Source organism: Onthophagus taurus, chromosome 7, assembly GCF_036711975.1.
Source record: "Onthophagus taurus isolate NC chromosome 7, IU_Otau_3.0, whole genome shotgun sequence".
In the NCBI taxonomy this organism is placed as follows: domain Eukaryota; kingdom Metazoa; phylum Arthropoda; class Insecta; order Coleoptera; family Scarabaeidae; genus Onthophagus; species Onthophagus taurus.
The window spans coordinates 40,581,684-40,595,002 of NC_091972.1; the positions used below are offsets into that span (position 1 = coordinate 40,581,684).

Consider the following 13,319-nt stretch of genomic DNA (forward strand, 5'->3'; position numbering starts at 1 on the left):
ATAGAAAGCTTTTCTAGAGTTGATTCTATCGCTGTCTTTGTTCCTGGACTTCCTTTCGAAACCCATCCACATCTCATCAGTCTTGGCATAAGAAGTCTTTATATCCTCTTTCAAATACCCTTGAGAAGAAGACTTTGTCCCCAAAAGGTACCAATGAAGCAATTTTTAAGACATTTATTTTGCAAGCATGGTTATAATTTTGACGAAAGAAGCAAATAAGGAAACTGTTGGAAATCTTTGGAAAAGTAAAGAATAAAAGAGATTAATTTCGCATTTCCTTTTTGATTTTTCTTTATTATTTAGTGTATTTCCAGGCACAGATAAAATTCTTCAGTGGAATTGGTTACAATTTCTTTTATCAACTATCGATTACATTTTTTCGTATTATTTTTTTTTGTCACGTTCGTTTCGTATTGTTTATATACTACACTATGTACACACTTTTTTCTGTATGGATCGTTTGGGCGGACAGAATTAGTTTTTCCATTTTTTTTCTTTCATTTAGTCGGAAACCCAAACATAATTCAAATCAACTGTAAGATTACAATTTCAATTATTTCCTTCTACCAATATTTATGTGTACCATCAAATCAAAAACGACATATAAAAACCAAATTGTCCGTTAATATTAACTCTAATTATGATTTTTTTCAACGTCTTTCTTTAACATAGTATAATGATAATAATTTAACGTGTTAATAATTTACGTGTTTATTTAACTTGATTGGTTAATTAACACGTTTTTATACACACTATTTACATTTTACTGGGTGTTTCGTTTACAATTTAAATATATCTCAACACTAAATCGAAAGAATTCGTTTTTTCGAATAAAATTATTAATTTTTTTTGTAGTTTTATTACCATTTTTTTATAAAGCACGTTTAAACGAAATAAAATTATAAAACAATAAAATGGCAGTTTCATTCGATTTTTTCCTTTTTTTTTTTCTTGAGATAAATAGTAAAATCAACATAATAAACGAAAAAAAAAAACATATCAATTTTAATACCGATTTTTTTATAAAAGCTATAATCTAACCAGTCTTCAAGCATGTTTTTCATTATTTAAAAAAGCCGTACACCTTTTGTTCACAGAAATAAATCATTAACATCCCTCAATTTTTAGTTTTAATTGTGAACACTTTCAGTAATTTTCGATTATTATTTTGTCATTTATGTACCGTTATTTCAAATTAGAGAGGTGCTTTTTTATTTACAATAATTACAAATTACCACAACAAAAAAATAAGAATTCCTTTTTTTACTACAAATTTCTTAAAAATTACCTTATTCATCTATTTCTATATATCTAAGCAGACATAAATAAAGCTTGTTATGTTTATTGTTTAATAAAAAAAACAACAAAGATTCACACTTTAAATATTAAATACGTTTTGTTTTTTTTTTCTGTTTATCATAGCGTTTTCGTGTTTTACTTAACATAATCATCAATTAAATTAAATTTGATCCTATTAATCAACATTATCTTGGAAAATAAGCTTAACGTAACCAGGAGAACCATCTAAAGGGCACGCGCAGAATGGACAAATCGAATGAAAATCGTTAGTTCCATGAGGTATGGTTGTATTTGCCCAATATCTAAAACAAAATAAAATATATATTAAAGTCCATCACGTATATAAAGTAAACAGTGTATAGTAGACGCCACGAGAGCTGCCAGTAAATCATCGTTTTCTGCTGTTACAAATGCCTTACGTAGTAAATTCAAATTCACAAACCGTTAGAGAGTAATGTGTGTTAGAAAGAGATAGCATTAGTTTAATATGTCTGTTGTACAATTCAAATGGCCACGTCGAAAAAGTACCTCTGTTCTTCTAAGGGATGTAACTCTATAATTATAACCTGAAATCTAAATGTCTTGTGAGCGTTGTCATGAATCTGTTGGTGTTTTCACAAGCCGAAAATGAAATAAATTAATAATTAATGAATAAATTATGAACCACTGTTTAAATAAAACTTACTTAACCCTTTGTGTCCCAAGAAGTCAAACATTTTGAAACTTTGTGACAGAATCAGACAGAATTAAAACGGTATCAAAATACACTCAGTAAAGGCCTTTGGAATAAAATTTTAGCAAAATATGCAATCCCCCTATTTTCGCATAGTCTAAGTGTCAAAAAAGATGCTAACTCAAAAATTCCTGGAAACCGTGTTTATTGAAATTAAGAAATAAAACTTATTTTAAATTGAAGCTTGAAGCTTTCTGTTTAAATCGATGTATAACAATCGATGGGTTGAATTAAAAAAATATTGAGAAAAAGAGTATTGTGTTAAAACTAACATTTTCGTATAACCTAAAAGTGTCAAAAAAGATGCTAATTTAAAAATTCCTGGAAGCCGTATTTATTGAAATTAAAGAATGAGACTTATTCTAAATTAAAGCTCAAAGATTTCTTTTTAAAATGATGTATAATAATTGTTGGGTTGGATTGGAAAAATATTGACAAAAAACATGTTGAAACAAAACTTACATTTTCGTATAACCTAAGAGTGCCAAAAAAGATGCTAATTTAAAAATTCCTGGAAGCCGTATTTATTGAAATTAAGGAATGAAACTTATTTTAAATTAAAGCTCAAAGCTTTCTTTTTAAAATGATGTATAATAATTGTTGGGTTGGATTGGAAAAATATTGACAAAAAACATGTTGAAACAAAACTTACATTTTCGTATAACCTAAGAGTGCCAAAAAAGATGCTAATTTAAAAATTCCTGGAAGCCGTATTTATTGAAATTAAGGAATGAAACTTATTTTAAATTAAAGCTCAAAGCTTTCTTTTTAAAATGATGTATAATAATTGTTGGGTTGGATTGGAAAAATATTGACAAAAAACATGTTGAAACAAAACTTACATTTTCGTACAACCTAAGAGTGCCAAAAAAGATGCTAATTTAAAAATTCCTGGAAGCCGTATTTATTGAAATTAAAGAATGAGACTTATTCTAAATTAAAGCTCATAGCTTTCTTTTTAAAATGATGTATAATAATTGTTGGGTTGGATTGGAAAAATATAGAGAAAAAAATGTTGAAACAAAACTTACATTTTCGTATAACCTAAAAGTGTCAAAAAAGATGCAAATTTAAAAATTCCTGGAAGCCGTATTTATTGAAATTAAAGAATGAGACTTATTCTAAATTAAAGCTCAAAGCTTTCTTTTTAAAATGATGTATAATAATTGTTGGGTTGGATTGGAAAAATATTGACAAAAAACATGTTGAAACAAAACTTACATTTTCGTATAACCTAAGAGTGCCAAAAAAGATGCTATTTTAAAAATTTCTGGAAGCCGTATTTATTGAAATTAAGGAATGAGACTTATTCTATATTAAAGCTCAAAGCTTTCTCTTTAAAATGATGTATAATAATTGTTGGGTTGGATTGGAAAAATATAGAGAAAAAAAATGTTGAAACAAAACTTATATTTTCGTATAACCTAAAAGTGCCAAAAAAGATGCTAATTTAAAAATTCCTGGAAGCCGTATTTATTGAAATTAAGGAATGAAACTTATTTTAAATTAAAGCTCAAAGCTTTCTCTTTAAAATGATGTATAATAATTGTTAGGTTGGATTGGAAAAATATAGAGAAAAAAAATGTTGAAACAAAACTTACATTTTCATATAACCTAAAAGTGTCAAAAAAGATGCTAATTTAAAAATTCCTGGAAGCCGTATTTATTGAAATTAAGGAATTAAACTTATTTTAAATTAAAGCTCAAAGCTTTCTCTTTAAAATGATGTATAATAATTGTTGGGTTGGATTGGAAAAATATAGAGAAAAAAAAGTTGAAATAAAACTTACATTTTCGTATAACTTAAGAGTGTCAAAAAAGATGCTAATTTAAAAATTCCTGGAAGCCGTATTTATTGAAATTAAGGAATTAAACTTATTTTAAATTAAAGCTCAAAGCTTTCTCTTTAAAATAATGTATAATAATTGTTGGGTTGGATTGGAAAAATATAGAGAAAAAAAATGTTGAAACAAAACTTACATTTTCCTATAACCTAAAAGTGTCAAAAAAGATGCTAATTTAAAAATTCCTGAAAGCCGTGTTTATTGAAATTAAGGAATTAAACTTATTTTAAATTAAAGCTCAAAGCTTTCTCTTTAAAATGATAATAATTGTTGGGTTGGATTCGAAAAATATAGAGAAAAAAAATGTTGAAACAAAACTTATATTTTCGTATAACCTAAAAGTGCCAAAAAAGATGCTAATTTAAAAATTCCTGGAAGCCGTATTTATTGAAATTAAAGAATGAGACTTATTCTAAATTAAAGCTCAAAGCTTTCTTTTTAAAATGATGTATAATAATTGTTGGGTTGGATTGGAAAAATATTGACAAAAAACATGTTGAAACAAAACTTACATTTTCGTATAACCTAAGAGTGTCAAAAAAGATGCTATTTTAAAAATTTCTGGAAGCCGTATTTATTGAAATTAAGGAATGAAACTTATTTTAAATTAAAGCTCAAAGCTTTCTCTTTAAAATGATGTATAATAATTGTTAGGTTGGATTGGAAAAATATAGAGAAAAAAAATGTTGAAACAAAACTTACATTTTCATATAACCTAAAAGTGTCAAAAAAGATGCTAATTTAAAAATTCCTGGAAGCCGTATTTATTGAAATTAAGGAATTAAACTTATTTTAAATTAAAGCTCAAAGCTTTCTCTTTAAAATGATGTATAATAATTGTTGGGTTGGATTGGAAAAATATAGAGAAAAAAAAGTTGAAATAAAACTTACATTTTCGTATAACTTAAGAGTGTCAAAAAAGATGCTAATTTAAAAATTCCTGGAAGCCGTATTTATTGAAATTAAGGAATTAAACTTATTTTAAATTAAAGCTCAAAGCTTTCTCTTTAAAATAATGTATAATAATTGTTGGGTTGGATTGGAAAAATATAGAGAAAAAAAATGTTGAAACAAAACTTACATTTTCGTATAACCTAAAAGTGTCAAAAAAGATGCTAATTTAAAAATTCCTGGAAGCCGTATTTATTGAAATTAAGGAATTAAACTTATTTTAAATTAAAGCTCAAAGCTTTCTCTTTAAAATAATGTATAATAATTGTTGGGTTGGATTGGAAAAATATAGAGAAAAAAAATGTTGAAACAAAACTTACATTTTCGTATAACCTAAAAGTGTCAAAAAAGATGCTAATTTAAAAATTCCTGGAAGCCGTATTTATTGAAATTAAGGAATTAAACTTATTTTAAATTAAAGCTCAAAGCTTTCTCTTTAAAATGATGTATAATAATTGTTGGGTTGGATTGGAAAAATAAAAGAAAAAAAATGTTGAAACAACACTTACATTTAAAAGAGTCAAAAAAGATGCTAATTTAAAAATTCTTAGAAACCATGTTTATTGAAATTAAGGAATGAGACTTATTTTAAATTTAAGCTCAATGTTTTCTTTTTAAAATGATCTGTAATAATCACACCTAATAACCTTCTTATTTATCAAAGAAATACCTTCTTGAACAACAAAATTCAACAGCACCACTTTTCACTAAACTTCTAACCTCACATCTGGATGAATAAGTTTAAAGTGTACCTAAAAATCCTACAGTGCGGATTGCGACGTTTTTTATACAGATTATTTCTTGTATACACTTCTATAGTAGAAAGTACAGACAGCTCTAAATGCGCCGAATAGATAACTGCAGTTTAAAATGAGTGTTTAAAATTACCGGTACTTTAAAGTACCGTCGGGACACAAAGGGTTAATCCCTTGCGACCTGTAAATAACCTTGTAAAGTATTTGATATAAATAAATAATTACATAAATTTTATTATAAATTAATATTAACGATTTTTCGCTGCTTAACCTCTCCGAAATTTGACAATGTTTGACATATAACCTCCATTACTAACCTAACATACATTTAAATGTATGTGGTGAAATAATCTAAGTCGTACGTCCATATCTTGATTCATACCATTTTTAAACGTCAAGTCACTGCCAGCTCTCGTGGTTTCTACTATACCATTTATTTTCAGTTTTGTTTAATGTTTCTACAATTTAAATAAAGAGGATATTTAAATAAATTAAAAACGCAAGGAAGAAGTTTATACAAAGACGGTTTTGTTTTAATCTTATCTTAATTCTAAACAGCCTTGCAACCTTGGCAAGTTTTACTAATTCGAAGGAAACTGGGCAGTTAAAGAACAAAAAATACCAGTCCCTCCGCCAGTAATAATAAGTCAAGTAAAAGATTATGCAAAAATACGCTTCCTGTTGAATACAGCTCAAGTCCAATATAGAACTACGTTGCTGAATTCCGGGAATATCGAAGTTAACGTAGAACAGAGGGAGCAATATAGAAAACTGACACAGTTCTTACATGACAGACAGCAAAAGCAATTGGTTCTCTTTCGAGGATAAACAAACAAGATAAATCAGTGTTATGGGCAGACGACTACATCCAACATCAAACATACTAAAAAGAACGAAGAAAATACAAAACTTATAACAACAAAAGGTAGAGAATTATATAAAGTCGCTATACAAGAAAGATGCGAGTTTCACTCAACTGAAAAATACACTATATTTCGTTATTAGTGAACTTATCACTTCAAATCTTGTACATGTAGAAGGGCTAGATCTGGCAGTCGATCGCTCCTTGGTAATACTTACATTAAGTAGTAAAGCATTTACTAATAAGTATCCTGACTGGAGCTAGTTTAAAGAAGAACTATCTAACAAAATTCGGCTAAATATTACTCTAAAAAATGCAGAGCAACTTGATAAGGAAGCTGAAAAACAGATGGTTGACATCCCACGAGTTACTTAGACAAGAACACCAGAGTTTAGACAAGAAAAACAGCAGACACTAAGTATCCAATTAAACTTTGAAACATACAAGATTACGAATTTGACGGTAGCAAACCAGAAATCCTGCAAATAAAACAATTTTAAACCAATTTACATCTTGGCTAAGAAAAATTAGAAAAATATAAAAATGAGTCTAAAGGGTAATTCAAATTCGACCCCCACCACTGGGATCTCAGAAACCATAAGAGATGCAGAAATGGTTAAATGGGGGCAAAGTTGCGTATCTTAGAGCTCATCATTTTTCAACAAAGTTTTTGGATCTAGCCGTTTTAGTTTTTAAAATATGGCCAAAAAACAAAAAAAAATGACTTTTTCGTTTTTTGCCTACAAATCCTTTATGTTTCGTTTTTTCATGAATCTGAAAAAACATTCTTAAGGCAACTTTTTATGAAAAAAGTCATGACACAACTAGAAATTTTCTCCGACGTTTGGTTTTCGTAAAACTATCATCGGGTTTATTCTTTTTTTTGAATATTTCAATGTTTTTTAAAATGAAATACATTGTGTGACATATCATTAAAATCAGAATTAATTATCCTATTTTTTGGTGTGAAAATCAAATGTGGTGTTCATAAGAAAAAATAAACCTGATGATAGTTTCACGAAAACGAAACGTCGGAGAAAATTTCTAGTTGTGTCATGACATTTTTCATCAAAAGTTGCCTTAAGAATGTTTTTTCAGATTCAAAAAACGAAAAAGTTATTTTTTTGTTTTTCGACCATATTTTAAAAACTAAAACAGCTAGATCTAAAAACTTTGTTGAAAGATGATGAGCTCTAAGATACGCAACTTTGCCCCCATTTAACCATTTCTGCATCTCTTATGGTTTCTGAGATCCCAATGGTGGGGGTCGAATTTGAATTACCCTGTATACCTACACAACCACCTAATGCATTGACTCATCATAAAGACACAAATGTACCTATATGTTATTGCAGTATTAAATAAAACGGGGAAAAAAATGGTTTTAATAATTAATTAAATCAGTACAACATGTTTCGGGGTAAACATATCCCTTCTTCAGGCACAACGTCGAATTATGAGATGATAAACAACGAACAAAACGTTAACATAGCGAATCATTAAGTATAGCCGAACCGTAGGAAAAATTTTCCAGGACTTAGAAACTTGTAAAGTCCTGGAGTTCCACTAAAGAATGTAATATCAATATTATAAGAAAGGTTCCAAAACAAGTTATTAAGAAACATTGCGCTTTGCTACAATGATAGAAGAAATTCAGAACAAAGATTTCTTCACAGTATGCAAACTTCAAAGAACCAAACCGTTTGAGTTGTTGTAGTGCAGTGTACACAGAGAAAAATGAAATGGAAAGTTTAACTAACTATGATTAGTTGCCGAAAAATTCGTTATTTTATCTAAATTTACCTAAATATATAAGATGTTATTGCAACTTCAAATTAGATGAAATCAAATTAGCTAGTTTTACAATTATTCTAGAGGTATTAACTAAAGATTTCGTTGTTTGTAGAAACAACTAAAGTAAAACGATTTGATTAAATATTGCTTGCAGAAGACTAAAAACTGATTATACAAGTTTGTAGAAGACAAACTTTACCTATTTCGCAAAACGATTTGATTTAAAATATTTTTTTAGCAGAAAAGCAAATTTTTTTCAGTTAAAATAGAGTTTTAATTAAAACCGTGTCACTTAAATTGACCAATTTTACAATTTCCTTCCTAAAAGACTAAAAGTGGCTTGTAGCAAGTTAAATACTGGTTACAGAAGATTAAATACTGTTTGCAGAAGACTACCTACTGGTTGCAGAAGTTAATACTGCTTGTATGGGACCAGATACTGCTTGCAGGAGACGATATATTGCTCGCAGAAGTTAATAATGCTTGCAGAAGACTAGATACTGTTTGCAGGAAACTAAAAAGTGCTTACAAAATATGAAATACTGTTTGCAGAAAACAACCTATTGGTTGTAGAAACTAATACTGCTTGTACGAGACTAGATACTGCCTGGAAGAGATTAAATATTGCTTATAGGAGGCTAAAAACTGATTACAGAAGTTTGATTACTAAAGTAGTCTGGCATAAATAAACAAAGAAAGTAGTTAAATTTACGTATAAATAGAAATATAGACCATTCGTTATTGACATGGTAAAATTACCTAATGTTGTCTAATGTAGTAGTTGTATTTTCGTATTAAATATCTAATAATGAATTGAAAAGATAACTAATCTTTGTATCATGTGCCTAAACTAGTTAGATTTTAAGAATGCTTGCCCAATGTTTTCCTTTACGGCTACAGTGTTCTAGTCGTGTTCTGACGTGTTCTGACGTGTTCAACACGTGTTCACAACGAAGTGTTCGGATTGGCTCAGTTACAATTGAAACTGCGAAATACGAGGTAGTGTGCGTCCACATTTTATACATATTTATAATGGCAGATCAAATAGTTAATGAAGCGGTCGTGCAAGAAGACGTTGTTAGTTCATTGCTTGTGGAATGGGGATTAGGTGACCTAATTGATGATTTTTTAGGTAAGTAAAATTAATTATTAGTTAAAGTCGGTAGATCATCAGAGTAATATTTCTGTTTAAACGAATTTCATTATAATATAATATATAGTATGGTACGAACACGTAGAACGCTGGTTCGCGCTGGTTGATAAAATGCATCAAGCCAGTATAATATAGCTTTATCTCCAGACATACGCAGGCCATAAGGAATTATCTGGATTACTTGCGCTGGCACACAAGCGCTTACAAAAAGCACGAATCAGCGTTCTACGTGTTCGTACCCTTATGCAGGTTGTTTATAAAAACCAATCCAAGCATTTTTTTTCTTATTATAATTACTATCTGATTATGAATATTATTTAACTTGTTAAACCTACATAAAAATATCATTTACGGATTTGAGTTTATTTCAAATAGATCATTTATCTAAAAATTAGTTCGATTATCTATTTACCCATTAGTAAAATTAGTTCACAAGATTGGTTGAGTTATCCAATAAAGTCGGTAGTTTGATGATTGTATACGAATTTTCCATAACGAATATCAGATAAGTATGTGTATTTGAATGAAATTAACAAAGAAACGATACCGCTTGGTATTTTTATAAGACAACCTGTAAACTGGTTAACAACAGATTAGAAATGTTTAAATTCGTGATTTATTTATAGCTAAAAAGATTGATATTGAGGTTTTTAAAGAATTGACCATATCCGATATTGACAATCTAATACCTGCTGATAAATTTGGACAACGAATAAAATTTAGAAAATGTTTGTTTCAGTGGAAAGAACAATATGTAACATTTTAATGTATGTAAATGTAACAATTTTATTTATTTATTTATATTTCCTGTATTTATTTTATTAAATAAATCATTTAAATACAGTTTTCATTTCTTTTATTTATACCTAAAATGACAGCAACAATAGTACTTATACCTAATGTATAGTAGAAAATATATCTACTAATTCTAGTAATATTATTTAATATTATGTAAAGATTTATCTATATAATTTAGGTAACATAACTAAAAAACCTAGCAGAAACATATATATAAATGTAATTGGAATTACTACTTATTTAGACATATCAACAATAAATTATTAGATAATTCATCTAAAGGAATTGTGATAATAGCTAATCCATTTCTTTTGGCTTTACTACATTTAAGATAAATCATTCATTCTATTTTAGTCAATCTATCTAAAGATGTAGATCAAATGAATACATAATTAGAAACAGTCACCACTAGAACATTAGTTCTTTCAAGTATATTATCAACAAATCTTCTAAATATTCGACAAAGTAAAATCAACTATTTGAAAATATCTACATCAACTAATAACATTGTTAGGCTAATTTTTAACCACAAATTCTAGATAATTATGCCCAATGTTTAGTTAAATATACCCAATCTTTTCTTTCTGTGTAGTGAAAATAGTTTGTGCGAGATAACAATGTGTAAGGAATTAAATATAATTTTGTTGACTAAAAATTTTATTTCAAAAACTTTGCTATGATATACACACTTGTACTTTTTTACTTTATTCGATGAAGGATCAACAGATAAAACTTTACTACGTTTTGTACTTCATTTCATTACTTAACAAAATAATTATTGTAATAACGTATACTTACTTGACAGTTTTTTCTGTACCCATATGACCACATGGATTAAAAGCGAAGGTTGGAGGCCCTGAATCAACGTAAAATGCCGGTTCTAAACCCATACACACTTTAACAACCGGTCCTCTCTATAAATATCAAACAGTTAATTAACATCATGAAAGTCTAAAATTAATTATTTCTTAAATTATACAGGTATCTGAATGACTGCAACAAACTTCAAGGGGTGATTCTTTAGTGAATTTTAAGGCTACTTTGATATATGAACCATGGACGACTTCGGCGCCCCTAAGGAGCTACACCCCTCCAAAAATGGCGGAAAATTTTGGTTTATTTTTTTTTTCTCAAAAACCATAAACGCTAGGAAAATGAAATTTGGGGAATATGTTTAACTCATAATAGGGCACGTTTTGACCCTATTTGTACGTTCAACCTACCCTTCTAAACTACTGAACGTAACCACCCCCTTTGCATTTTTGCGAAAATTTTTTTTATGCAGATGATAAATACATTAGAAAAATTTTACATAGATAGATGAAAGTATTCTAAAACTTTTTTGTCTCTCTGAAATTTTTCGAAAAACGACTAATTTTTGAGAAAAAAAATAGTAAAGCAAACACTGCCCGTTAAACAACGGGGTTGTCGATCAAAAGTTGGAATGAATTTTGAATGAAAAAATCTTAGTAGGCTTTGCAATCTTTGTCAGAAATATTTTTGACGTTTAAATGTCAGTTTTTCTTACTATTATTATTGTTTTTAAAATTAATTTTTGAATAAAGTTCTATCGCATTTACGCTCGTTCACTCGACGTTTCAAAATTTTAAATAAAACAATAATAAAGTAAGAAAACCACTGACATTTAAACGTCAAAAATATTTCTGACAAAGATTGCAAAGCCTACTAAGATTTTTTCATTAAAAATTCATTCCAACTTTCGATTAACAACCCTACAGCTTAACAGTTAGTGTTTGCTTAATTATTTTCTTTTCTCAGAAATTATTAATTTTTAGAAGAACATCAGAGAGACAAAAAAGTTTTAGAATAGTTTTATCTATCTAACTGAAATTTTTCCAATGTATTTATCATCTTCATAAAAAAAATCTAGGCATAAATTGAACGGGGGTGGTTACGTTTAGTAATTTAGAAGGGTAGATTGAAAGTACAAATAGGGTCAAAACGTGCCCTATTATGAGTTAAACATATTCCCCAAATTTCATTTTCCTAGCGTTTATGGTTTTTGAGAAAAAGTAATTAAACCAAAATTTTCCGCTATTTTTGGAGGGGCGTAGCTCCCCAGGGAGGCCGAAGTCGCCCATGGTTCATATATGAGTGGGTCAGAAGGAAAGTGAACCAAGTCTATTTTTTTCTAAAATTTAGTTAAGAGTATACTTAGGTCCGTTTGAATAGTTATAATTTTATGTGCTGACTTATTCAATACTTAGTTCATCAGGTTACCAATAATGTACGCTAGTTCACTTTAATACTGAATGATTTGCACCATTTTTCATTGAAAAAATGAACCAAGTCTAAGTAGCTTAAGATTCTGTGATAAAGTGGGCTAAGTCAGAACTCTCAACTGTCGCTGACAGCTCTTTTTATAATCTGTCATTGCAATCTTCATGTGAATTTCTTGTGTGGTTAATTTAGTGATGGATTTGAACACAGATTGTAATAAAGAATTCGAAGACTTAAGTCTTTCTGACCATGGTATGTACATAAACAGTAAAAATTCGTTATAACACTCTTCTAAGGACATAAGAAAAAGAGTTACTTTTAAATTTCTATCCGTTTAAACAAAAAGTTTACTTTTGTAAAATCCGAAAACCACAACAGATATGTTTATTTTCAAAAAGAGACGGTAACAAATATCTCCAATTATCTCCATCGAAGCATTATAACCGGGAATTCGGAGCGTTATAAGTTATAACGAATTAGTTTTGTGTGGAAAATCATCATTTGGGTCCGGGATCACAGAATAAGAGCGTTTAAAACCGTGAAAACTTATGAACGGGAGCGTTATAACGAAATTTGACTGTGTAATACACACGTCTCCAACATAATAAAACTACTATAGATACTATTTTAGATTTTTGTAATAATAATAATAAAGAAACAGTATCAACTGTTATTTCGTCAGTTTCGCTGTTAGATATAGAAGAATGTAATAGTGCTGTTGATGATGTACCTTCTACTTGCACTAGTACCAGTAGAAAGAAAAGATATAAGCAAATAGGTCGTAAGCGAGAAAGAGATGAAGATTCTTGGAAACAAAATGTTAATAAGTTACTCAGAAATAGTGGTCAAGCCTACACTATGCGTAAAGGTAAATCCATACCGGCAAAAC

At 28.8% G+C, this 13,319-nt stretch overlaps 1 protein-coding gene across 2 annotated transcripts in view; it reads right to left on the reverse strand.

The window, feature by feature from the left end:
- Window positions 1–266: 266 nt before the first annotated feature.
- LOC111420003 (E3 ubiquitin-protein ligase pellino) overlaps window positions 267–13,319 on the reverse strand; it is a 37,884-nt gene continuing 24,831 nt past the window's right edge. For both annotated transcript variants that reach the window (XM_071197212.1, XM_071197213.1), the window contains exons 8-9: window positions 10,988–11,103; window positions 267–1,601 (exon numbers count right to left, since the gene is read on the reverse strand). In XM_071197212.1, coding sequence (XP_071053313.1) covers window positions 1,475–1,601; window positions 10,988–11,103 — 243 coding nt within the window. In that variant the 3' untranslated portion in view covers window positions 267–1,474. The remainder of the gene's footprint in view (window positions 1,602–10,987; window positions 11,104–13,319) is intronic.